Genomic DNA, 27,586 nt, shown 5'->3' with positions numbered 1-27,586 from the left:
GGATGCAAAACTTCCCGAGGCACGTTTATATACTGCACTACATCCCGGCCCTCGACGTCTCCATGGGTATTTCCACCCTCCCACTAACCTTCAGTCTTTACCCTCCACCAGTGTATCCTCCCATTTTCCATCGTATCTAGTTATATATGCAGCTAGGGTACCGAATATCCCCTATCAAAGTAAACTCTACATCACACACGCCTGATAATCATAAAGATAATAATTCGTTGAAGCTGTCCCCTCGGGTAAAAAAATTTGTTACAACAAAATTTTCAAAAATTTTTTTTTCAAATTTTTCTTCATCATTCTACGATTTACAGATAATTTTCTAGACAGAGAATGGAAAATTTTTGTGATTCCTCAAAAATCTGATTTTAAAACGTGTTAGAAGCAAAACCCAGAACAATTTTTCAATGACTTTCAATGAATTTTTGAATATTATCCATAACAAAAGCGTAATTATTTTTCTAAAGTCGAAAAAATGTGAAAAAATATTGTCATCAAAATGAAACATGTGACATTATTGTTTACGTTGTAGAAAAATAATTTTCATTGAATTGTTCTCTCTGTCTGAGGAATGGGTGGGAAAATGTATGTTCATATACCCAGGAGTTTATACCGAGAGAAATAAATGTACCTAGAAACAGTAATGTGTGCAGGGACGTCATGTACAAGAAGGAAGGGCCTCGAGCTATGGCTTCCCGTCTTATCCGAAACTAGCGCTGTTAACAGTTTTGTGTGGCAGAATGTATGTCATGTCGATATGCATATCAAAATGCACCGAGGAAGGACTTGTACATAATATAAATCCCCCCTCCTACACGTCTACCTCAACGCGTGAAATCCACCATTTTCCAAGCGACGAGCAACGAAAAAAGAAACTTCAACGATACCCACCCGGTCTTTTCAAAATTAATTCTCAAAACCACTTATTTATCCACCCAAAAAATGAATTCACTTGAGTAATCACTTAATAAAAAAATTGATAATGCAAACAATAAACGAAAAATTAAATATTTTATTGATTATAACAGTTCAGAGGGAATCAATGAAAACACTTCATTTTTCAGGGGTGAATAAAAAAATGTGAAAAATTAGTAACACCGCATGAAAAATGATAATTGGAAAATTTGTATCCAACGTGGTTAATCCGTTGAATTTATCACGAGGGTGAATAGGTAGGGTCGTTCGGGGGTTTGATATTTAACGTTTCTCTAATGAGGTATACGCCAGTAATCCCCCGAGTTCAGGTAGTTAAATATTTTTTTTTCTCACTTGGAAATTCGATGGTGCTTTACACAGATTTTTCGCGGCTCAACCCTTTTCGAATATTGAATACCTGGTGCCAAGTGGCTAGAGGGGATAAGGGGCCAAGGGGAGGTAAATCATAGATATAGAGAAAGAGGGATGGAATTGTTGCAGAAATACTGGGGAGACCCGCCGGTTGAAAAAAATTGTCCAACGAATGAAATTGAAATTCAAATGAGACCGCGAGGATATTCTAATTCCGCGTGCGGCAAGTAACCCCTTTTTTGCATATCGGGACCCACGCAGCTGCCGGGACCCAAATTATATACCTACGTGTCAGTTTTTCCTCAGACCTTTGCTACACTTATTCCCCTCCTTGGTACCCCGGTGATTTCAATGGCATTACTCTATTTTTCACTTGGTAAATCCCCGGGAATCAAGTTCAGTCGATCAAGATAGCAGAGGGTGGGCTAATTCGACGGCCAGATTAAACCTTCCGGATTGTTGTCCATTTTATTATGATAATTGTATTGTTTTTAGGTAAAAAATCCCCTCATCTGGAATCAGGTCTGGCTGATCAGGGGAAACCTGATCAAAATCCAGCGAAAATCTGATCGCGATTCGGCTTTCATTATTTTAGTTTATTTATCTAAAAATTGTTTATTGCCAGCAATACCCAGGGAGAGAAATATGCACGAAAAATTACTGGTCTCGTATTAGTGCCCTGATGAAAAGTAATGGGAAATTCATGAAAAATTATTGCAGTTCTCCGGAATATTTACTGCGCAGGGCAACAAAATTTGCTGGACTGATTCTCAATTTTCTTTGAAGTTCATTCGATGTTCTAAAATGGACTGCTAAAAATATGAAATATTCGTACTAGTTATTCAATTTTTACTGTACTTCCAGTAAATTTTGCTACACTTCCAGTAAATTTTACTGTACCTCCAGTAAATTTTACTGCACCTCCAGTAAATTTTACTGCACCTCCAGTAAATTTTTCTGGATTTCTCATGACTTTTTCAGTGACGGAGCTGGGAAATTTTACTGGACTGGACCGTAATATTTAACTTTAGGTCGCAATGCTCCACGCTTATTGCGCAGTCCGGTAATTTTTCAAGCGATTCTGGTACGAATTTTTCATCCAAATTTCTCTCCGTGCAGTGGAAGACAGTACATGCAATCGAATGTAAATTTAATTGAAGTGATGCCATAAATATGCGGATTAAAATGGCGAAAATTGCACAGGAAAATAGAATCAGTTTTGATCGATACTATATCAGGGTGACTCTAGTAAAATCTTGATCAGTGCCTCATTGAAATATCTATTCCGACAGTTGTTCTGATTTCCAGTCACGCAACATCATGAGCTAAATTCACATCTTGTCTTTACGATGCCAAGCTTTTCCGGAATGAACATTGAGAAAGCTCGGCGCGTTTGCTTTGTATAATCAAATTCCCCACCAATACACTGAGATGGCACTGAGGCATTCCAAGCTTGCCAAATATTCTCCTCTAACAGTCGAAAATTCTTCCCATCGCTTTCTTTCAGCAGGTGGACCCACACGTTGAAAAACATGAGGGAAAATTCCATGAATACCAGAAAAGGGGCTGCAGCAGGCCCTTCAACACCCTCAAAACATCCCGCGAGCTTTTCAAATTCTGTAACTCCTCATCGGGGATAGAAAATTGACATTATGAATATGGATGAAATATGCGAGACAAGTAGCAATATTTTTGCATAGATTTGCGTCACCAGGATCCTCGCCGAAACCGAGAAAAACTGCAACCGAGGAAAACCGAAACCGAGGAATGAAAATAATTCAATTATTGAATAATCACCAAATATTATAATTAATTTATAATAATTAATAATATTCAACAATTGTTTTTCATTATGACTCATCAAGATAAAAACTGACAAATAACTCATTAATAATTTGACTACTATCATTTTTTAAATTTTCAATGGATCATATTTCAAAAAAATAATTCCACCACCTGATACATATCTTCATTTCCGGAATGATATTTCCCATGCATCCAACACATATTCTGAACATATCTTCAATGCATGCGCCATATATATCCGGATATCATTGACATGTATTTCCGAATATAATAATGAGGTAATAAGAAATCCATCATTAGATACCATCAATGGCACCACTCAAGGTCAAGAAGTCAAAATGTGAAAAGTGAATGCAACCGTTGGAATTTCCATCGAAATTCCACACCCAGAAATAACACCGGAAATAAAAGGTACTCCCACTCCATTGGATACCAGCATCCACCACGTCTATTCGACATTCTCCGTATCGTGAATTCCCGTGAGGGTGGTATTACCCGGCACGTGTACATACTCAACGCGTGGATAAACCAAGACACCGAGAGTGAGAGAGAGAGAGAGAGAGAGAGAAATATTGGCTCGACCCTCGTCAAAATGGACGCTAAGCCCGTATAATTCTAACGGGATTTTCGATCGTGGGCGGATGTGCCAGAGCCCCTAGAAATAGGGTGGAGTGAAGCATGAGGGGATGGGGAGGGGGAGGGTGAGAAAAAAGGGGGATGGGGGGGGGAGAGCAGGGGGTGCGATAGAGAGATATGGGACGTAAAATGGAAGTAAGGGTGGAATGGGGTTGGATGGAGGGATGAGGGGATCAAGTCCCTCAAGATGGCGGCCATAAGGGATGGGTGGAAAGGCGCGAGGGCTCCCCGTCAGGCAATATATCAGCGAGAAAACCCTCCAAGGTGAACACGCGATAGGATATAGCTTTTGCGTCGTTTGGCCTGTTACCCACTTCCATCCATATCTCCCTCTACCCCATCTCCATCCCTCACCCATCCCTCAATCCACCCCTCACCCACCCATTCATTTCTTATTTCTTCTCTTTTGAGTCTGGCCTGAGGGTCCATTTTTCGGGAAATAATATCGTCACGGTGACGAGGTAATCGACGGGGGACCTTCCACATATATTTTTCTTTCTCAAGGGAGGGTGATTGGTTCTGGCGGGTGCAGGGTAGCGTGGGGAGGGTTAACCTGGTGGAGGGAGGAAATATTTTGGATGAAAAAACATCGAAGGACCCTGGCGTCATTTTTTTTTTCTTTTTATTCGCCACCCCCTAGTGGGAATTGTACGTGCGTACGGAGATAGTGGCGAACCGCCCACGTTAAGGGATTATATATTATGCAGGATAAGCAAAAGGGAATAATATATCGTTCTTCCTGAGATATGTATGCATACGTGGTTTTATTACGTCGCACGCTGTGTGTGTGTCATTGGCTCTGTTCAGACGTTATTTACATATGCCATTGGGTGGATGTATTGTTGGAGATGGGAAATGATTTTTCAACATCTGACGATAAATCTCATGGTATTGCGCGTTTAGAGGGGGGGGGGGAGATTACCCTGAAATTTAAAATTGAGGAGATTTTAATTTTTTCATCCTGATTAATTTATGAATTCTATCAGTTGTTAAAGATCGGGGAATTTTTTAAATATTCAATTATTGATAATTGATATAATTCAACAATCTTATCGATTTTTATATTTTTCAATTATAATTTTTAATAACCGCTCGAAAGATTCGTAGAAAACTGATTAGAAATATGTGACTGATCCTATCGAAAATAATAAATGAATGAACATAATGAATTTACAGATAAATCCAGAGCCGAAGGTTGAACAATGACTCGAGAAATAATGATCATCTGCAAGCGTCCTGCATCAGATATAAAAAAGCGACTAGTGTTTGACGAGATGGTGAAGAAAACGCGGGAAGTATAAGTGACATGAGTGGTAAAATGGAGAGCCGAGAGAAAAAAAAAAATCCGTTGAAAAAATGAAGGGAGAGAGGAAAGAAAAAAAGAGTGAAAAAGTAACCCACGTTAAAAAGAGAATTACAGAAAAGAAGCCAGGCCTCAAAATGAAAAGTCATGCTGTACTGCCAGTAAATATCGAGCGGGTAATTCGCTCTTTAAAGAACACTTGGACGATAATTAAGCCGACGCTGTACACTGAAAAAGTGAGATAGAGACAAAGTGGAGGTTAAAACCACTATCCGAGAGTTCACGGTACCTTGAGAGCGCTGAAAAGATCTCTCTCTTTCCCACTTTGCCGCTCATATTTTCCGTTTGTGTGACATGAAAAGATGTACGTATGTGTATTTTTTAATTAGCACGAAAGGGTACATGAGAGGGAGTTGATGCTAGAAGTATGGAGTATATATATATATTTTTTTTTTTCACCACCATGGTATTTCCAAGGCGTACGAATCAATTATCCCGCGCGACATTCACAACTCAGAAACCATCGCTGGACAATTTTTTAATTGCACGGGGATTGCGTCCACTTGAGAGGGTGAAGGAGTCAATCAAATAAGAGTGGACACGCCTCGAAAAACCCGTTGAGATTGTCCAAAACATGTTCACCAACACGCGTCGTTCATTATAAAGAGTTCAAAGATTGAATGGAAACCGGACTGGTGATCGTCTTTCCGAGTTCATAGGCCATACACCCCACCCCGACAACTTCATTCCGACTGAATAGAAAAAAAAAGAACCCGTTTCAAGTGGTACGTAAGAATTTACAAGGTGGTAAAGTATACTCACACCCCTCCACCCCCTCGTTCTACAGATAAGTGATTTGTTCAGAATATCACGAGTAAAACGGCAATCGAGGTAATGAAACCAAAAAATTCTGAATGAATCGTACGCGGAGACAAATTTATGCTTCAATTTTCCCGTGTACATCATTGATTTCCATTTCTCTTCTCACAGAATTTATCGCATCCCTTTTCTTTCCCGGCATAAATATTCGTTCAACTCTGTATTAATAATATGTTAATGAAATATCTTAAAAAAATCAATAACCAGTCCCAAAATTGGTGAAAAATGGTGAAAATGCAAAATCACCACAAGTCTCAGAAAACTTTTTTCCCTAAAAATGCGATAATTCTGGAATTTCCCGACCAAACTCTCACCCCCATGGTAAATTAACGCAAAAAAATAATTTCCCAATACATGCAGCCTAATCAGATGACTCGACAATACCCTGAGATTGCACCAGAGTATACGATTAAACCGGGAGAAGCCACACACTCAACCCTCTCAAAGACTATATCGGTTGGGCGATTTTGTTCATGCAGCTACAGCACCGAAAATCCTTCTCCCCCGAGCTCCATTTCTGTCTTACGAGCTAGTAAATTGATTAGAATTAAAGGGTTGGTAGTGAAGGAGATGGGTGAGGGTGGATGAGTTTAGAGTGGATCCTAGAGTACAACGGTGACCACAGACTCAACGCTGATTGGTCGGAGTCAAGTTTGTGGCAAGATGGCTGCTTCCAGAGGGTTGAATGTACATGTCCCTCTCTACCTCATTCTCCACCCAAGCACTGGTTGGTCTACCCCTCACCTAAGATGTTTCCTCACTGTTCTATATGTGTCAAATAGATGTATGCGCGTGTATGGGCTTCGAAACAATCCCGAGCGTTGCAACCAACCCCTCCCCCTCCCCCTCCTGCCCCGCAAACTTAAAACACCCTCACCTCACCCTCCCAACCACCCCTCGTCACAGTCTCTTCATCCTCTCCTCTAATTCCTCTCCAACAAGTTCTCTATTCTGCGCCTTCACTTCACCTACCTCTTGCCCAACTATACCCACGGCTTTTCTTTATCCTTCACTTCTTCGTACTCCTCTTCTTATTAGTCTTCATTATCCTTTCTACGAGGTAACCGCACAATAGTGCACGTTTTACGTGCACATTTAAGACGTTATAATATTATAAATAATAAGCATCTTCCATTGGTCGAATTCTACAGCTATACCGAGGCGATTCAATACAAATTTTGAGAAAGAAGAGAAATTCTTCAGATTCAGGACGTGAGGGGATTTTTTGTTTTTTGAATGATCATGTCTATTCTATGATTTGTCTGATGAAAATTGAAGGATAATTAACTAATCAATTAATTTAAAAGTCAATTGAAGATATATGGATACCTTCTATAAATAAAATTGTAATTATAAATTATCTCTAGCATTTTTTTGAATGGTCATGTCAATTCTACTATTTGTCTGATGAAAATTAGAGGATAATTAACTAATCAATTAATTTGAAAATCAATTGAAGAAATATGGATACCTTCTATAAATAAAATTGTAATTATAAATGATCTCCAGTATTTTCAAATTTCCAGTAGAAATTTGATCATATAATAAACATAAAATTTTGATTATAAATAAAATTGACCATTCCCCAAAAATCGCAGAAGTCTTTATCCGTCCCGAATAGCACCGATTGTTTTTCAATTTCCGTAAATGTTTATTCCCATGGATTATTTATTTCAACGTCTGCTGATGCTGTACTCTCGTCCCATAAATATGTAGACACTCTTTTTCACCTCAAAACGCCCGGAAAGATGAGTGCACCCAATAATTTTATTTTCAGCGATAAAGCACGCGACAAGGTGGCGGTATGGAGTATAGGGTAAAATGGAGTAGATGAAAAGCGAAAGCGGGAGAGAAAGACAGAGAGAAAGAAGATTCGCTCTTCGCGTATCTTTAGTAAGTAAACACAGCAACTTATGAATTTTAAGCAGCGCCGCATGGAAAAGCATTTCTTCTCCTTTGAAACAACCTCGAGTATATATATGTATGTATATAAGCTGTGTGGTAAGGAGGACAACGCAATTCGACAAAATGAATATACAAAGATTGCATGAGCAACGAAATATGTCATTTTTACATTGGCATTTTTTTACTTAATCAAAAAATAAATACCGAATGTGCAATATAGATCGACTCTGTATATACCAAATATATATGAAGTATTTATTGTTAGAAAATTTATTTTCGTTATTTTTTATCTATTATTCGAGGTAATCATTGGATTTTTATCAAATTCTTTAATGAATTAATCGAAAAATTTTGCATTATGATTATTGTTAATATTACTATTCCCCACTGTAAAGGAAATAATAAAATTTAATGGTCTGCATATTATAAAAAAATCATAAGTTTCAAGAAATTCCGAAAAGTGCACGAGAAATTGCCGATGAAAAAAATCAGTATTGCGTTGTATTTTGAAAAAAAGTGGATAAATAAAGAAAATTGACTAGATATTTGTTAAGGTGTTTTAAATTGTTGATCTACCAGTGAATTTCAGCGCTCCTTTTTACCGAAGGTATTATAATAAGTTATTTTTTAAAATATCAGCGTTATCAAGGAAGATTCTGCGCACAGACCCACACATGTTCCTAATGATTTTACCAGCAAACATTTGGTACATAGTGCCCCCAAAAGTACATGGGTTAGAGACATTAGAGGTGGTAAAGGTTGGATAAAGATACATGGATCTGAAACACGGTTGGTGGGATATAATGTCGGTGTGGAGGGGTTTGGGGGTGAGCATTAAATGGGAATGGGGTAGCAGTCTTGTGGGATTCTTAATGGTGAACAGCCTCGGAAGTAATACGGAGGGCTATTAAATACAGGCATCTTGTCCTCTCCAGGGGCTCACTCTCATTCACTCGCATATATCTTGCGGTTGCAGCTGAGAAAAATCATCCCTCCGATCAAATCTCCACTTTATTACAATTGCAAAACCATCAAAACATTAACCCATCCAAATATCCCCAAAAAATATAACCCAGAACTAATCCCATCCTAATCCTATTTATTAAAACTATACTAAACTGGAAATTGTAATATTAATAATATTGGCAATTTTAGTCTACCGCAATTGCGTAAAATTTCAATTACATCTGTGGTAATTTAATTCTGGAAATTTTAACCCGAGAATCAAAATAAGAATTAAAGAATTGAAATGAAAAAAAAAAACGTAATTATTGCCAATAAATTGCGATTATATTTTGTTGAATGATCTTTTGTGATTCATATTAATATAGTATAAGATATATGAGATGTAAATAGGAAAAAAATTGGGCTTTCGAATCTTGATGGAAAAATAGAGTCCAACCGCATGTTATATTCAACTCTCCGAGTTCCAAACGTTTCGCATGAAATTTCTCGTAAGAAAAATTCGATTTGAAGTCTTTCGGTGAGAGTGGAGAGAGGGAGAAGGGGTGAGTACATAGCTCTAACCTGTGATTGGTGGACCCTGGCCACGCCCTAACATATAAGGGTGTCTTGCTCGCCTCTAGTCACTATCAACCCTTATATGTGGACTCAACCGAGTGGCTTTATGTGTACATGGTTCGTATGTATTTGCGGCCACTGTGCAACTACGATACTCTCCACCAGGAGCGAATAAACAGGGTCTCTACATTTCTTCATTGGAAAATCATATTTTTACGAAATAATTCGAGTGCACCGAGAAATACATTATATTTCATCCACGGATTGATGTTGACAGGAGGGAATATCTTTTCAGACGATATTTCTTCGGGTTGCCTAAGTCTAAAGTAAAAATTAATTTTGCCAAATATTCATGTACTTGAATAATTTGTGTATTGGGTCTTTTAATAGCATAATCACCCCCTTCGAATTATTTCCTGTTAGCTTTCAATTATTACAATTATATTCATCCAAAAAATCATCACTTATCCTTTCAAAAATAATGAACATCACGGAATTATGAGAAGATTAATTGCAATTTATCTGTCAAGAAAATGCGAGATTTTCAAAAAATAACTAATTATTGGATGAATTTATCCAGAAATATAGGGAAAAATAATTATTTTCTAGAATAATATTATTGACATAATTAAAATCCAAACAGCTTAATGCAGAAATTATTCCATCAGAGGAATCCCATTTTTCAAATATCAATAATTCCCTCCCTTAAATGGATATTTGGAAAAAAAAGGAGCTAAATGCGTAAATAATTAGGTATAAAACTTTGGTGATGAATAATTTATGTTCCTGGGTGTCTCAAGTATACAGAACTGCTCTAGTCAAAGAGGGAACTCTTGTTTGAGATTATAATTGCGGAGAGGATTGCATGGATTAATTTCTTACTCATCTCCTCTAAATTCACATAAAAAGTTATCAATGATGAATATTTTCTTCCACCATTTCTGACTCTATCATTTATCAATAATTAACAGACCTCATCCCAATTTCGATATACATAATTCAATTGATGAGAACAATATTATTAATCCCCAATTGTTCAAGTTAAAAAACTTCATTTAAAAATTAATTCTAACAGACTCGAAAAAAATAAAGACTTCTCGTCAGATGAAGTTCTATTCGTATTGGATCGTTGAGATATTCGAAATTTTTTCTTGTTCCCGCGCAACTGAACGTGGCGATTATCGAAGCTAGTGTATCGACTGTATAATAATCGCATTGTTAATTCGACCCAAGCGAGGCCTTTTAAATTTAGTTGTCGTTTGATGGCGCCATTGTCAGTGCTTCGGGCGCTTCAAAACAATCTCGTGTTTAGTGTCGGTTCATTGCAATAATTATTGACTGAAATGATTGAGGAGCACGACGAACGCGAGACAATATGCGATTCTGTGGTATGTAAATGATTTTCCGTTATTCGGGGTGCATTGAAATACCTCCGAGATCCAATTGGTGAGTTCAATCAATGAAAATACAAAATTCTAACCTCATTTTTTGATTTTAGAATTCACTGGTGGAAGGATGTCGCTTGCCGGTACGAATGCACAGCACCGACGACTGGCGTGAGTATTTTGACAAAAAAATCCATTAACTTTCAGACAAATGCGAAACCGAGAATTCAATTTTAACCGTGAATTCAGTGATTGGTTATTGAATTGAGAGGGTTTGCTTCAGCGATGGTCATATCAAATGCCATATTTTTCTGCGAATCAATTGAAAAATCCATTGATAAATAGCACAATCAATCATTTCATAATCAATATATCAGAATATTGATATGAGATTGTGAGAGGCTGCCTGGAAGACTCCAATATTCTCCATCGTTGGAGGTTATGTTACACATGTCACTTGTTGATAAAAATAATCTACACTTCATTTCAAAATACTGGGAATTCGAAATCCCGAATAATAGACCGCTACTATATTTTTTTCTCAATTCTTAAAATGGATTATCCTCATTTGTGGTAAAAAATTACAGCTCTGGCCGAGATAATAAGCCTGAAGGAGATGAGAGGCGCGAAATTCTACTACGTTCATTTTGTCGATTGTGAGTTACCATCAAACAATACCTTATCGAATTATTTAAACAATTGAAGACCACCGGATTTAATTAAAAAAAATTTCAGTCAACAAACGATTGGATGGATGGGTAACAGAGGACTGTCTGGACACTAGAAAGGTCCAGTATCCCAGGAAAGATGGGATAGCCCCAGGTACTGGTGCAGCAACCCCAAAGAAACAGGTGCCAAGTAGGCCACCAAGTCCCACAATAACCAATAGTGAACCAGTGAATGGATCAGCAGCAGTGCAAGCTGCGATACAGCTGCAGCAGAAAAAATTATCACGCAAGAGAAAGGGCACTTTTCTCGAAAATGAAGACTCCCAGGAGGCACCGCCGCCACCACCACCACCACCACCTCCAGTGGCTGGGCAACCAACGACTGGACCGAGACCAACAGGTTCTCTGGTAGCACATCATCACGATGATGTTGTGACAAGAATGAAGAACATCGAGCTAATCGAGTTGGGTAGGCATCGTATAAAGCCCTGGTATTTCAGTCCGTATCCCCAAGAGATGGTGAATCTACCCTGCATCTATATATGTGAATTTTGCCTCAAATACAGAAAGAGTAGAAAATGCTTGGAGCGACATTTAGTTAAATGCAATCTGAGGCATCCACCTGGCAATGAAATATACCGCAAGGGGTCAATCTCATTCTTCGAGATTGATGGAAGGAAGAATAAAAATTATGCTCAGAATCTTTGTCTCCTTGCCAAATTATTTCTCGATCACAAGACACTGTATTACGATACTGATCCATTCTTATTCTACGTTATGACTGATTTTGATTCACGAGGCTTTCACATCGTCGGTTATTTCTCCAAGGAGAAAGAATCAACTGAGGATTACAATGTCGCTTGTATTCTAACACTGCCACCCTATCAGAGAAAGGGATATGGAAAATTGCTCATTGAATTTTCGTATGAGCTATCGAAGTTCGAAGGAAAAACTGGATCACCAGAGAAACCCCTGTCCGATTTGGGACTACTCTCTTACAGGAGTTACTGGGCTCACACGATACTCGATATTTTACTCAATGTCAAGCCACTGGTTGAGAATGAAAAGGCACAGATTACCATTAACGAAATTTGCGAACTCACGTCTATTAAGAAGGAGGATGTTATATCAACGTTGCAGAACTTAAATCTCATTAATTATTACAAGGGCCAGTACATTGTGACTTTGAATAGGTGAGTCAAATTATGTAATTCATTTAATTACTCGTTAGTTCGGGAACTTAGAAAGAACTCCCATCAGTCAGAAAAATTACTGCCAATCGTTATTAGTCATTTCTCAGTGTAAATGATATAAATAATTTTTTCGTCTTTCAGAGATATAATCGAACAGCATTCAGCTGCGATGGAAAAACGTTCCATAAGAATAGACCCAAAGTGTCTCCACTGGACCCCAAAAGACTGGAGTGTCAGAGCCAAGTGGTAAAATAATAGTTGTACAGAACATTAAAAAAAAATGCAAGTGATTGGACAAATAATGAGTGGTGATAATACACGTGAAGATATAGTGAAGAGAGGACTATTTATTCGGTAACCGACTTGATGGTTAACATCAATTTTATATTCAAATCCGGCTAGTCTGGCACTAACTACTATTCCTTGGAAATTGGGTCATTTACGTGAGATCATCTGATTTGTTCGCGCCCGTAACAAAATCATTTTTTCCTTCAATTACACATACCTTGTAAGATTATCGCCGTCATCAATAATTTGTACAAACTAAAGTTTAAAGGATGAATGAACCTGACGATGAAAGATATAGAAGAAATGTAAATAAATGTGATTTTTTAATGAATGCCTTTTCAATATTTTATTTGCATATAATAAAAACCGATTGCCTGTTCGATAAGTTCTTTTCTTCCACTTTATAATTTTGGCATTAAAACTCCTCGTATTATTTCATTAAATGAATTTATCGACTTTTGAGTCTCATGTTTAAAAAATGCAGTTTTATCAAGCACTGAACTGGAGACTTGAAGGAAAAAATAATCTGTTCGGTTTAATATATTTTCATTTTAGCGTATGAATTCAATATTCGCCCTGTACGAGTATATGGACACAATCGTAATAAGAATATTGAAATGACTCACCGGCGTTGGATGAAAACAAGAGCTCTGTTTTCATCAGTCGGGACAGTTACAGCTGTTGTCCTTGATGCGGTGAATTTCCTCGAGCTTTTATCCATGGCGATATCCAAAATCACTCACATATTCACACATTAAATAATGAAAAAATAAATATATCACACACTAAAAACCACAAAAACACCCGCGACTCCTGAACGACACCTTGAACACCATCACGTGAATTTATCAACATTGGCATAAAAGAACCTCTCGAAACCACGTTAGCACTTCTCACTACCTCACATTTAAAATTATACCCAAGTGAAAACTTTCATGGCCATTGTCTCAACACTCTGCACGATAGTCACATTTTAAAAACATTAGGAAATCAAAACACAACGAAATGTTCAAAACTCTCCACAAGTCCATCACGTGTAGACACAAACTTTCGCATAAATGTTCACTAAACTGTTAATATACACGTATATTGCATTGTCCAATCATTGTTTTGTATCATTATCGATTAGTTGATCACTATTTGTATTTACATCGACGTTTTTACTTTGTTTTTCTCCGAAAAGGCGAAGAGTGGCGAACGAGAAACAAAGGATTTCGTTTGAGAATTGAGAATTCACGCCCGAGACGAGTAATTAATCAGTAATTTATAAGCACAATTGTTAATTTAACCGTCAAATAGGTGGTGGATATCACGGTGAACTAATTACTGCGTTTGTTTTCGGTATTTCAATGTTTCTGGGCTTACGCGCGTTTTAAAACACAAAGGGCCTGCGCCATATTGGACTGTTGCGCAGTCTTGCGGCGCGTGGTGTTGTTATCAAAATGGCCGCCGACTTTTGACCGGGAAAGAGTTCTTTGTGTTCGTTGTGTGATTTTTTGTGTGAAACAAGGGAAGAATCATTGAAAAAACGAGAAACAACGTAGCAGTCATGTAAGTGTTATATTTATTCATCATTTTAGAGTAAAATTGGCAATTATTTCGATGAAATACGAGTGCTGGACAGCAAAATCCAACTGCTGTTTTGAATTATCCGGTCTTGTCTGGATTGTCATGTGGTGAATGTTTTTGGAATCACGAGATGACGCACATTGCGAAATTCTAGAATGAATAACTGAAGTTTCAAATGTTTAGTAAAGTAAAAATTATAAAATGATTTGAAGATGCTATTAATTCGGTTTATATATGATCAACACCCCGTTTTCAATTTTTTGAAATAAAGGGATCAATATTATTTGTTCAGTGATAAATTCATTTTATTCAAAGTTCGTTATCTATCTTCAGATGATTTCGAGTTTCATAGACAATCTTTCACACAAAATTTTTACTTATTTTATATCATAACATGATATTCAACTGCAGGAAATCGAATGCGAAAAATAAAATGGTATGCCTGATTTATTCAGGTACACACAACGATAACATCACAGTAGCTTCAGTAATATTTCACTCTTATTCATGATTCGTGACTTTTATATTATCAATACGAAGCTATGGATTCTCTTGAATTTTGTCCTGTTCTTTGCATATTTTCCCGGATGAATGTACAATTAAATGACTATTTCCGTCAATTATTCGAATTAAATGATGACCGTGCTAAAGCGACGACAGTAATGATAGGAATTTGATTTTTGATTAATCAATACCATGAAATATAATTCAACGAATTGTACATCAGCGATTGTCTATCTACCGGAGAAGAATCCATATTACAATAATATTCATATTTCATTTATACACAGAGTCAAGATAACATCGAACCGTTGGTATTATTTTATCATTTTTCCTTAATCATCGTCTCAATTTAGAAATGGAACGCATTATTTTTTCTTGTCTTAACCGAGACACTCTCAGATGGACAAAGTATTAACAACAATAACAACAACAATGATGATGATGATTTGAATTTGATTAAGAGGCCTTTGCTGAAGGGGACACTGAGATTATTTTTCACTGAGAAAAAAAATTCTCGTTTACGCACGACACGATCAATTAATTGCCCTAAAAAATCAGTTGATTGCGAGATTTTTTTTCTCATTGACTAAATATATTGCCTTATATTCTCATATATAATAAAAATATAACGATGGCATGATGGCAATAAATCGATACATTTTCACGGGTTGAAAAGTGGATTCAATGCTCAATGTGACTCGCACATCACAATTATATCATCCACTCTAACGACGCATTGCACATTTATTTCCTTTCATTATCATTGAATAGTTCTCATTAAATAGACATTATTACGTTGACCATTGGTTTGCGGTTTTTTTCCCCAAATCCACAAAGATGTGCGACTTAGCTTTTGGGCCTATAAAATACGCGATATTATTTGAAAAACTTATTAAAAAATCAATACATTTCCGTTATGAATACTGAACACAAGTGTGAAGGGATAGATTGAATTGTAATTGGATAAATGGAGAAAATAATTCAGGGATGAAATTCTCCTGATTAAACCTCAAATATATTTTTTTTAATTTACTCCGATAGTTTCAATGGGTCTTAGAGAATACTATGGTACATCGAACTTCTTCAAATCTTGTTTGCTTGGGCTACACTAATATGTACAGATGTCAATTTTTCAATACAAATAATTTTTTACGAATGATATGTCTGGTATATTTATAGCATAATGAACCTTGAAAAATATACTTCAATTTTGTCGAATTTTTGTATATTTCCAAATGTTTAATAATCATTTTTGTCAATAATCAAACATGAATTGGGTGAAGTTGATCTGCCAAGTTGTACAGCCCTCGCTCATCGATTTTTAAACATTCTATATTAGAATCTCTGTCTTAGAGTATTGGAGATACAAAATCTACGATAGAAAACAGAATAGACATTAAACAACATTTTTTATCCCACACTCAATATCAACACTTGCTTTATTATTTATTTTGGTATATACTCTGAATAGTGTTCTCCTCAATTAATAGCAACATTATTGTTTATTCATTCATATATAATATTTATGATTTTCTCTTCAATTCAGGAAGCCTCGAATTTTGAACCTTATTAGAAATACAGAATCTCTATAATACAGATTGTCATTATCGGCAAATTGTCATTCCTTTTGCAGTTTTTTCTCCAAATGCATGACAGAATCCTAATTATCTGGATGGTAGGGTGATTTACGATTACCGTCTCACAAATATTTTAAAAATATCCTATTTTCCAGCTACAAGGGCTAAATTTCTCCTCCAAAATTAACAACAAATCATGACTCATCTTTATCAATAACGCAATAATAGGTGTTATTACTTCATTTAAAACTGAAGGATCGTGAGTGAATGATTAATAGCTATTAATAAAAACTGATAATTAATCTTCGAATATTCCTAATTTAATAAAATTAAATGAGGGCAGGGGTGAGGGTTTTTCAATTTCCATTTTTGGGAGAAACTTAACCCCGATGGTCGCCTCTGTCCTGATAATTTATTTGCCTTACTTTCTAGTCAATAATTTCTCCATCATTGAGGTACATTGAGCCTTATCAACTCATGTTAAATATTTTTCATCCGACAAAACACCTACAATCACATGATTTACCTTATCAATTGTAATCACCGTGGATAGTGCTGCTATTGTTTGATTATCTCACAACCCTGGCGTGAAACATCACTGACACCATATATACTTCAATACTTAATATTTCACAACAGAACGTTATGAAGGGCCTGGGATTGTGGGTCCTGCCCATAACACAACGTATTTAAAAAAAGCAGTTTGGGGTGGATGGGGAGTAACGTAACAATATGGAATCAAACTGCCAGCAGTAATTAACACGCAACATATTACCTCAAAACACTTCCGTATTTAATCTGTCACCTTTAATTCACACATTCGTAAAATATGACTGAATTATCAGCAGTCATTAATTACTTGTAAAAATAATGCTGAAACACGAGACAAGAAAAATATAAGTATTTCGCAGTTGATTGTTCATCGATGTTCATAATCCGCAGTCGAAACTGTCCTGATTCTGAACTTTTTTCTGATAGTCCTCTAAATATGTATCGACATTTCGATAAATTCCTGAATTCGCTTGAAATACTAATGTCTCTAGGATCCTCTCGTTCTTGATAGCTTTTGATGGCAGAACGATTCTGATCAATTCCTGAGGGGTTATTCGATATAGTTTCAAATCTTTACTCAATCTCTCCATTATACAGTTGAATTCATGTTTAGCGTCGATTTTATTGTTAGCTTTTGTTTTTATTCTGTGTTTGGCCCAGCTCAGCATAGCTTCGAATTTTTTAATCTCAACTACTTCGAGACCACGACACATTATTGTCTGTACCATTGACTCACTCAGAGTTAGAAAGTGGGGGCTCTGGAAGAGTTGATAGGCCCTGGTCTCCACAAATGCCATGATCATATTGACGAGTTCAGAGGCTGACGTATATCTCCAGTAGTAATTCTCAAGAGCGCACAGCATTATGCAGACGATCTCGATTCGGAGGAATTGTTTGGCGTGATGGAAGCAAGCTTGGAGAAGATCGGGCAAGTCGTAGTGTTCAGCTGCGCATATCAATCCTGGTATATTGCTGCAGGTGAGGGGACACGAGCCCGTGTGCAGATAGTCCAGGAGAATTCCGAAGGTTTCCGGATCGAATTCTATGATATCAAACTGAAAAATCACAGGGTTGCATCATTCCTTGATTTCACTCAGAGGAGAATAGATTTTTTACCTCTGTCTGAGCCAATTTTGCTCGATCCACTTTCTGGGCATCTGCACAGACACTCAATCGGGGAACAGCTAGGGAGGCTCCGGGTTTCTCCTTATCTTTTGTGTCTTTATCTGGGGGACAAATTGTCATGTTAATTTAGCCTTAACATCTTTTTTTGGAGGAAAATTTCAAATGATTTTTTGACGGTGAAGTTAAGATGATTATTCTTACTACTGCAATCCTGGGAACTTGTCCAGCGCTTTCTGTCCTCTATCTGGAGAGTGTTGCTGTGTTTTCTGATGCTCCTACCCCATCCAGCAGTGATGGTCCCCAATCTCGAAAAGGCTCGTTTCACCATTGGCGATGACGGCACACTTTTGGGCCTAAACACGTCAGAGCCAGTATCTCACAGAAACGGTAGGGCGGCACTTCAGGATATGGGATACCTCGATGTCTTCAATTTGAAGACAATTTGAGACATTTCATGAGCAGTTTAAGGAAATATCGGGATTTTACTCTTCTGACTATTTGATAAGTCCCAATTACAGTGTTTTAATTCGAATATATAATGTTTTGCTCTATTACTGTCGGTGATTTCACAACATTTAGATGTTAAAGAGAAGAATTATATTTTTTGAAATATATCCACTTTTTGTAAATTTTCAAAACATGCCGTGCTTTTAGGAGGTAGGATATAGAGATGGATGTGCCATAAAATAATGAAATACAACATTGAGATGTCTGATTAATTAGTTGTTATCGATAATCATCAATTTCGTATCTCACCATCATTTCATTCTGAACTTCACAATATCAGTGTTGCCTCTCATGAGTCGAATCGAGTATTATAATTTTTGTTGGATGGTGAATACGAAATAATTGTTTATCAACGTACCTTGGACTCTCGATATCGGGAACTTGTAGGAAGTTGGAGCTCTTCGGTTTTTGCGGACTGAGTAGAGTCGGTACCGGTCTCGCTAATAATTCAGCCACCGGAACTTGGGGACTTCCGAATCCCGTCTGAATGCCATATAACATTTCCTGGAATACTCTGTCAAAAATCGTATTAAATAAATCGTATTAATATTCTGGAGAAACCATAGAAGGCGAACAGCTCACCTGCTTCGAACCCCGAGAATAGCCCTAACACCGATAAATCTGACTTTTTGCTTTTGCTGCCCAGGTACGAGAAAAGCAACGTCAAACAAATTAGCATTGAGCTCGATATTAGCGGCATTATTGAGAAAAACCCTCGTAAAATCTTTGGCCAATTGATCATAATCCTCGAACTGATCTCTGACAGAATCGAGAAGTGGCGAGGATGGTCGCATATGTCCTATTGGCCTCCACGACCCACGTCTGTACGGTTTCGGAATTTGTCCAGTCTCCGCATGATTGGCAAGATTCGCCACAATGTCTTCCAACATCTGGCTCCTCGTTCTCTCCTGCATTCTCGCAAATTTCGGTGCTGAATAACTCGCACGCTCGCCATTAACTATCTTCGTTAGCATCCACTCACGAAACATGGGCCCCTTCTCAAATATACTCTGCTCCCAGAGATATGGTTTGTACGCACCAACTTCATCTCTCGTTACCACTGACACCTCATACCTCGTTACCTTGCGCTTTATCCTGGGACTGACTCTCACGAGAATAAATGTGTGTAAAAAATGTGACTTTATACAAGCTGGACTGAAACTAGTGTTGTCAGCCTCCAGGAATACAACGCAAACAATATCATTACCGATGTGACGCTTTCGCTGCAGCTTCTGGGGATCGTGTTTCTCATAGGGTAGTAATGTCGATACGTGGAACATTATTTCAATGCCACGCCAATTTGTGTATACTGAGTACAGACCAGTGAGGTCATGGACGGTATCGAGGCCGCCTTTGTATTTGTCAAAGCCCTTGAGACGGACCTTATCACCGAGAATTTGTAAAAATTCTTCGAACAACGGTGAACTGTCATTGTTGTCGAGAATCTCCTCCTCGGAATACTGCCCCTCTCGCACGTAAATAACGCCAACCTTCAACTCGGATTTAATAAAGACTTGATCTAATTTGAGAAGTTCCTCCGGTGTATCCGGTAGTTGGCCAAGGGTCATGGGTGGATTTATGTTGACCTCTTTTCCAAGACTTTTCACAACTTCCTCCCGATTGTATCTGTGAAATAAATCCGAGTTAGAGAACGAGTTGCGTGGATCAAATAGTTTGAGTAAGTGGATAAAGTTCTCATCCAGTGAAGTCTTCAGAGCCAGTTCATACCAATGCAATTATTGCTCGCACTCAGTCAATTGTTATCAATAAACAATAACGGATGTGAAAAGTGCCAGTGATAAATGTTGTACTCACCGATCAGCGAAAACGCAGCTGGCTGGTATCAAACCGTGAACAGTATAACTAATTGCTCTGACGAGAATTCTAAACTGATCCCTCCCATTGATGGTCTCCTGCTTCATACTCAGAATTACGGGGCCCAGATCCTCGTCATTAGTGAAGTAATTCCAGTGCTCTGAACCGTAGAAGTACTTCTCGTACGTCTCCTGCTCGACTGACGTCAGTTCAAAGCCCTGATTTTTCTCCCACTGCTCCTCGATAACGGTTTTCTTCCTTGGTACATCGTCATCATCGAGCTCATTCTCCTCGAACAGACAAAAATCTTGTCTCTGACGATTTATCGATGCTCTCTCCAGCAACTCCTGCTGCTCTTGCTCAGGATCAGTGATATCACGATCGCTCTCACTCTCGTCCCAAATAGTATCCGATGTAATCTGTTGCCTTGAACATTCGATCCAGTAGCCAGGTGTGGGTATGAGATTGTGAGGAAACTCCTGGCAAAATTCATCTGAAAATGTCATCAGGGTGTACATTGTATTAACGAACTTTGCCAACATCGATCAATGGAAAGTTCGGCATGGAGGAAAATGATTTATCATGTTATTTTGACGTGTACCAAGATTGAGGAGGTGCCTGGGATATCCTCGGTGGAATATTGCCACCAGCGAGTCACTGTAAGGTAGAACACCAAGCTGTTTTTTTTTACAGGGCTCGGTATTCGAACTTAGAGTGAACCGTCAGAGACTGGTTTACTCTCCTTTGGCCTCCTAGGGCTCACAGATCCACACTGATTTTTACGTTCTCTGTACAACTTTACGCATGTTCTCACCTGAGCAAGCCTGTGGAGGCAACGGAAATATCAGGGTTGTTGACGATTTTCTTCGGGCAACTGCGCAGCCTAAACTTTGGGGCTTGAAGCTGCGCAACTGCTGCATAAAATCGGAACACTCCATCAGCGCCACGTCCGCAAAATGCAGATCGCAAAGTATCTGGTTTTTAAACCTAGACGAGAAAGAAAAGATTTTTACGGGAGGGGCTATTTCATTAAGTAGAAATTACGCAAAATTAAATGTTCAATTGCGAATTCTTTGAAATTTGCTTCATTTTCTTTTACGTCAATTACAATTTTCACTCACTAATTAGTCATGTTAGATCGTAGATTGCAATTTATTAAAATTGTGAAGAACGATAACATAACAAAATGTTGAGGAATCGAATTATATTTAATGTTCAATTTTTTGAAAAATCCAATTCCCCCAAACTGTCAGTTGGAATGAACAATTGTAATGAACGCTTTTAATTGAAATGAAATTCAACTAAAATGATTGGAAATCCAGATGACAATTTGTCTGGAATTTCTAACAGTGTCCATACGTATGTCAGGTATAATCCTCTTATCCATTTGGAGATGGTTTATATCGCATTTAATTGCCCGAGTACTCACCGCCTTGCCCTCTTGTGATTGGGTCCTGTGAGATTGAGGCCACAGCTGTTACATTTCAGGCACTCCTCATGATAGTGGTTGTTGTCGTAGGGCGGTGATGGCTCTGTTTCATTCCCCGATTGTAAATGGCACATCAAAGATAAAAAAATAAATGAGAATGGGCAAGCAGTAACTTCCCCCAACGATTTTCTTAAAAGAGAAACCGAATGAAACCCACGATATTAATCAAATTGTTTTATCCCGCTACCTTGGAGCCTTCATCCCCCACATGGCATTTATTTTCCCCAATCTTTCGTATTTTGCGCATCTCACTGTCGACCCCTCGATCTCGGACTGGCTTTCAGCCACAGGCGAAGAAACGTGCAGGGTGTGGTCCCTCGATCCTATTTTTCTCATTTTTTTTTCTCCACTAGCATGACAATCACTTTCATTGGAATCGAAAAAGTCTTGAATGAGAGATTCCAGCGCGTATCCCCAAGAATTTTCATATGAGGGTGAAATAATCCTTGAGCTAGCCGGCATTAAACCGGAACATTTTAGAATATCGAATTCCATCTCCAATTTAATTACGCATTCTAGTACTTACATACGTTGCATGCTTCATTCGCATCTCATAAAGCCGCAATTTCTATTACAAATTTTCTCCGAAAAAAATCTTATTAAAATGACAAAACGGTTCGAACGAAAGGAAAACCGTTAGGAAAAAATGTTACATGAGGAAAAAAGTTTCCTGCAAAAAACCAAGTGTTAATAATCGAAAACAATAAATTCCCATTATTTTATCTAATTAGAAAATTTTTGAAGCAATGGTTTTCGAACGAGAGTGATCGTCTAGTCTCGTATGGAAATACTCTCTGGTCTTTCAGGTCCATCCGGTTCACTCGTTCAACTACTGACTAAATAATCACAGCTAATGCATAACTTGCTCGAAATTCCGTGAATAATGTCCCCCAAGACTACGTTTTGTTAATAAGTCGGGACTTGGTGAGGAAATAGGTGTTGAATGCGATCCTTATCTAACTCGACTTCAAACCCGACCTTTACTTCCAGAACTTCAGTCTAATGGTTCGTCAGGAAACTCGAGGCTCTTTAGATTTCTCGTGAAGACGTAAACTCTCGTGGTATTCACGCTAAGGATTCCTTTGTCTAGAAATATTCCACAAACGCGTTGCATTTCTGTAGTTAAACAACCGTCATCCCCAGATTAATCGTCACCATAATAGAATGATTTCTCAATTTTTTTCACTATCGCCCAATGGCTCAAATTTTTCACTATCGCCCTCTCAAATTTGTAATAATAAATCTGATCTATCAGCGCAAATACCAAAACCAACAAACGAAAGATTTAATTGACCTACATAAAGCGAAATGGATGAAAAGGCAGTGGTAGAATTATAATGTTTACCTGAAACTGTGAATTCAACATTTCTTGAGAAGAGCTATCAAGTTTATGTGGGCTAGAAAGGACTGATCAAGTCATGAACACGTGGCCTTGATGGTGAGATCGATGATAATGGCATTTCACGAGTCTATACGTCGCTTGTAATCAACACCTAATTACGGGTTCCATCAACACCCGCTAATAGTCATTCGTCGATGACGCACAACATTTTCGTCATCTGGTAATTCACGATTAATTGATCAACACCTTCACTGATGTCTATCAGCTGTATTATTCACCTTGACCATTCCTTAGCACGAGTTTTTCCCTCAAGTTTTCACACGTTAGCCTGCCACAAGTGGTTGCCATCCCCCAACATTGCGCTCATTACTTGGCACGTAGACACACAGACTTATGGATTTCAGTCACGCAAATGCAGTTGTATTATCCATCTCAATGACGCTCATTTCATTGATCATGTAACACTGACAAATATCACTATTTCAAGACACGGATAAATGGAAACGGCGCAAACCTCTACTGTTCAATTATCCAAAAACAGTTAGTACGCGATTAGAAATCCCAGATGATCGATATAAGGACAATCAAGTTGGATTGGTGGTGGTAAACGTGGGGCGTTGGGACAGTGAAAATGAAATCCTTAGGTAGGACACCACCCACCGCGTGGCCTAATGAAAAATCGAAGTTTCCCTATTGCCCGCACTTGTCAATATGAGAGAATTGAGGGAAAAGATTTATTTTCATTCGTCTTAATTACGATTTTCTGCGATTATCTCACAAGATCACTTGATCAGTGAATTTTATCAATTATACAAATCTCCCATTATCAATATTGGAATTATTTTTCAGAATGCAAATTGCTCCCTTCTCCCCTAAACGTCACTGAAAAATAAATAATCCACCGATCAACACCTGTCACAGCGAATATTTTTTAGTCACCGATTTCTTATTCAACACGAATCGCCCACTCACTCCTACCACGTGCATTTGCACTCAACTTTTTTCACCCTCATTCATTAAGTTCGTCTTAATTTCAGTGGAATAATTAGTTGTCGCACTGTTTAATCCGTCAAACTTGTTGTCGGATGGATTTTTTCATCGTCCATCGAGTGTCAACTCGTGGACTCTGTACCATCCCTCGGATCGCGAAGGACATCTCATACACTACCAATGACAACTTCGACTTTGACAGAAAAGTTATAAGTACACACGTTTTGACACTCATCTATCGACTGTTGTGCACCCCCGCGTTGTTTTCAATGAACTAAAGTTATTTCGCGCACGCGTTCATCCCTATCTATTCACGCCTAGGGCCAGTCAAGTATCGGAAACAAGCACCTATGCGCCTGCGAAGACCTTCAGATTTCATCATCCACCCACTACTCAATGGTACTTTACCGGGAAAATTCAAAAGAATGGCTCTTGGCGGTATTTGCACCCATTGAAATCATGATCTGCACCAAAAATTGTTTCATTTCCTTGGTGCGGGGTCAGCGCATCTCAAAATTGCACTCATGGTACTATTCAATGTACTATATTTTAATTCAGCATGAGCCACATGTAGAAGAATTTGACATTGATTTGCTGTACTCACCAGTCTGAGTACTGCTATCGAAAAATGTGCTTGACGTTTCGACTGTCATCGTGGCAAACGTTCCATCGGTTATTTGAGCTGAACTATCGCGACGGCCTCGATATCTTTGTACCTTGCAATACGAAACAATTTACCAGTAAGGTGTAATATGAAAAGAGATGGTATTGAATCGATGGCTTACTGTGTCATCACTTTGAGAGCTCTGTCGCCGGAAATTCCGGCATCTGATCATTTCCTCGGTGGTGCTTTGTCGTCGAAAGCCCCGAGCTATTAGAATTTCCTCGGTTGTTGATTGTCTTCTGATTATTGGAGCATGCTGAAGGCTCCCTGGGCCTCGTGCACATGGGCTTGGATCTCGGGAGGAACATGTCGAGCTGTCTGGAGACCTGGAAGTCATAAAATATGAATTTTATGATTAATACTGTTGGTTCTCAAAGGTATCAGAGTATCAAGTGCTGATCACCTAGTTGGCCTGCCAGCAATAGAGGTAGACTGTCGTCTGAGTCTTGATTGTCTTCTTTGTCTAATAGGACTAATATCGCGTTTATCAGCTGATCTGTCTGGACTCAGATGACTTTTCGAATCACGTCGTCTGGGGTATGAAGCTGAGTCTGGGCTCAAAGAATCTCTTCTTGCTTTACGACCTTCAGTGGAAAATACAAATACACTTGATTGCTATTTATCGATATTGTGTCAAATTTCTAGAGTCTTCATGATTACCTCCATCATCAGGGTCTGGTGATAGAGTCGGTTGACTTCCCCGTCGGCCAGATGGTGAGAGTGATTCGTCGATTGTCGCTGCTTGTCTCGTCAATCTTGATATTTTATTGGGAGATATTTCCTTCACCTTGCCGTAGTAGCACTGTACAGAAATTCAATGAAATACGTGAGATAAAATTTTAGTGATAAATTGGTGGAACTCGGATGAGTGGAATGATAATACACCTGGGTGGTGGAATCCCTTCGTGTTGCTGATAGAGGATGGGGTGCAGAATTATTGAGATTGGGTGAACCCACTGGACTGGAACTTCCTGATGTGGAAGTGCCAGGTAGAGGAAGACTGTTGCCAGCTATTGGGGAAATAGCTGGTGGTGTTACGGAAGACATTACAATTGTCGGAGTATTGACAGCTGGCTCTAATGTCAAAAAGTTTCTTGTCTCGGTTGACGATGATTTCATCTCCTGCTGTGGTCTCGAGTCCAGGGTCAAGTGATTTCTCGGTTCAACTTTTTCCGTGCTTCTTTGGGCCTCCAGGTGATCTCTCACAGCTGCTGATGCCGCACTGTCTGTACTTGAGGCACTAGGTCTCTGATCGCTTCTGTAATACTTTGTTGGAGTGATACAGGCAACATCAACGGATATTTGGGATTGTTGTGACTGTTTGCGTCGGTGGTGACGACATTGGTGTCTTCTCTCGCTACCAGCCACTGAATCTTTTCGAGAGCGCGCACTCTCTCCGGAACCTCTTCTAGAGTATCTAGATTCACCAGATCCTGTGGAGTACAAAAATATTTTGATATTATTCTTTTAAGGGACAATATCGCGGTTTTATAAACTACACTGTGAAAAATAATATCAGTTGGTATTTATTTTTCACCTCGTCTCGGTGTCGGTGATATGACTGTTGGCGGTGGTTGGGCCTGTTCCCGTTTATTCCACAATTTAGCAAAATCATTCTTGAAATCACTGATTGTCGAGTCCCTCCGTGATTTGCTGGATACTTGACTCTTGATACCGCTGTCAACGGAACTCTCCCGACGTTTCTTCAAACTCGTGTGACTCGTGTCTGTTGTTTGTTGTCTTGACCATGGTAGAGACTTAGCAATGTCCGCCAGAGTTTCTCGCCGGCAAAGTTTGTTTCCACTTTTACTCTTGTTTGTTGCACCTCCGCCACCCCATTCCCTAAGAATATCCGCTAGGCTAGATCTTCGCCGTCTTTGATTGATCGGGGGTGATTCTTGGGCCTCATTCGGTGGAGATATTGAGGCACCTATTTGAGCTGCTGAGTCTCTCCTTCCAGTTCCTGAACAAAATCAATTCTGTACCCAAGTGGTCACTCAGAGAAACTCAATCTGTTTTTTGTCTGGTGTATCTTATGGAGAAAGTACTCGAGAAAACAACAGGTTGAGTGTCAAGTACTATATTTTATGGAGATCTTACCTAGCCGTTGCTTGAGCGTCGACTCCTCGACCTGTTCTCTGACAAGATCATCCCATCCATTGCCACCCTGCCAAACCAAGCCGACTTGATGGCTCAGAATTGGCAGATTGCACACGAAGCAAATGGCTGTCATGGTCCTGTAATGGCGGACAAACAAACATTCTCATCGCAATCTCCACGAGAATCTGTCTCGAAGGCACTCAAACTTTTGTAGAATTCGATAAATAGAATCATTAATTTTTGTATGAAAAATGGATAGGTAAAAATTGGAAAGAGCGGGTAACAATTCGGTTTCAATCATTAAGCCATGCCGGGAAAGTATCAGATGTAAGCAAGAGTCAACAAGTATTTTACACAGAAGAGATCCACTAAAAGATTATAGAATATTCTACATTGCAAGGCTCGTATTCTAACAGTAGGATTTTCATAAATAGGCTCATATCGAAAATGTGAAAACGGCAGGCGAATTATTATT

The 27,586-nt window shown here is 38.5% G+C and overlaps 3 protein-coding genes across 3 annotated transcripts in view; 1 reads left to right on the top strand and 2 right to left on the bottom strand.

Moving 5' to 3' along the window:
- The window catches only part of Cph (Chronophage), a 104,805-nt gene extending 90,577 nt beyond the window's left edge, over window positions 1-14,228 (bottom strand). The window contains exon 1 of the mRNA XM_011304496.1: window positions 13,504-14,228. Within this exon, the coding sequence (XP_011302798.1) occupies window positions 13,504-13,537 (34 nt within the window). The 5' untranslated portion in view covers window positions 13,538-14,228. The remainder of the gene's footprint in view (window positions 1-13,503) is intronic.
- On the top strand, window positions 10,633-13,208 carry Tip60 (Histone acetyltransferase Tip60). Its single transcript, XM_011304498.1, has 5 exons — window positions 10,633-10,731; window positions 10,842-10,899; window positions 11,316-11,384; window positions 11,464-12,589; window positions 12,731-13,208. The coding sequence occupies exons 1-5, from the start codon at window positions 10,687-10,689 to the stop codon at window positions 12,837-12,839; spliced, it is 1,407 nt and encodes a 468-aa protein (XP_011302800.1). The 5' UTR covers window positions 10,633-10,686; the 3' UTR covers window positions 12,840-13,208.
- Window positions 14,229-14,766: 538 nt separating the features above from the next.
- On the bottom strand, window positions 14,767-27,244 carry rsh (radish). Its single transcript, XM_011304485.1, has 15 exons — window positions 27,112-27,244; window positions 26,549-26,974; window positions 25,897-26,444; window positions 25,672-25,813; window positions 25,415-25,595; window positions 25,133-25,337; window positions 24,952-25,063; window positions 21,956-22,058; window positions 21,341-21,513; window positions 20,527-21,019; window positions 19,294-20,337; window positions 19,070-19,225; window positions 18,406-18,557; window positions 18,196-18,305; window positions 14,767-18,134 (listed from the first exon to the last, which is right to left on the bottom strand). Exons 1-15 carry the CDS (start codon window positions 27,242-27,244, stop codon window positions 17,457-17,459), a joined length of 4,656 nt encoding a protein of 1,551 aa, XP_011302787.1. The 3' UTR covers window positions 14,767-17,456.
- Window positions 27,245-27,586: the final 342 nt, after the last annotated feature.

This window comes from Fopius arisanus, unplaced genomic scaffold, assembly GCF_000806365.1.
Source record: "Fopius arisanus strain USDA-PBARC FA_bdor unplaced genomic scaffold, ASM80636v1 scaffold00038, whole genome shotgun sequence".
NCBI lineage: Eukaryota > Metazoa > Arthropoda > Insecta > Hymenoptera > Braconidae > Fopius > Fopius arisanus.
This window is presented reverse-complemented; position numbering and strand designations above follow the sequence as displayed.

Excerpts from the sequence above, each read along its gene's own strand:
- Tip60 (XM_011304498.1), top strand. The coding sequence starts at position 10,687 with ATGATTGAGGAGCACGACGAACGCGAGACAATATGCGATTCTGTG. Across the intron at positions 10,732-10,841 it reads AGACAATATGCGATTCTGTG|AATTCACTGGTGGAAGGATG; the intron begins GTATGTAAATGA and ends TTTTGATTTTAG. Across the intron at positions 11,385-11,463 it reads CTACGTTCATTTTGTCGATT|TCAACAAACGATTGGATGGA; the intron begins GTGAGTTACCAT and ends AAAAAATTTCAG.
- rsh (XM_011304485.1), bottom strand. The coding sequence starts at position 27,244 with ATGACAGCCATTTGCTTCGTGTGCAATCTGCCAATTCTGAGCCATCAA. Across the intron at positions 21,020-21,340 it reads GCCTCCACAGGCTTGCTCAG|ATGAATTTTGCCAGGAGTTT; the intron begins GTGAGAACATGC and ends TGACATTTTCAG. Across the intron at positions 19,226-19,293 it reads ATTCTCGGGGTTCGAAGCAG|AGTATTCCAGGAAATGTTAT; the intron begins GTGAGCTGTTCG and ends GATTTTTGACAG.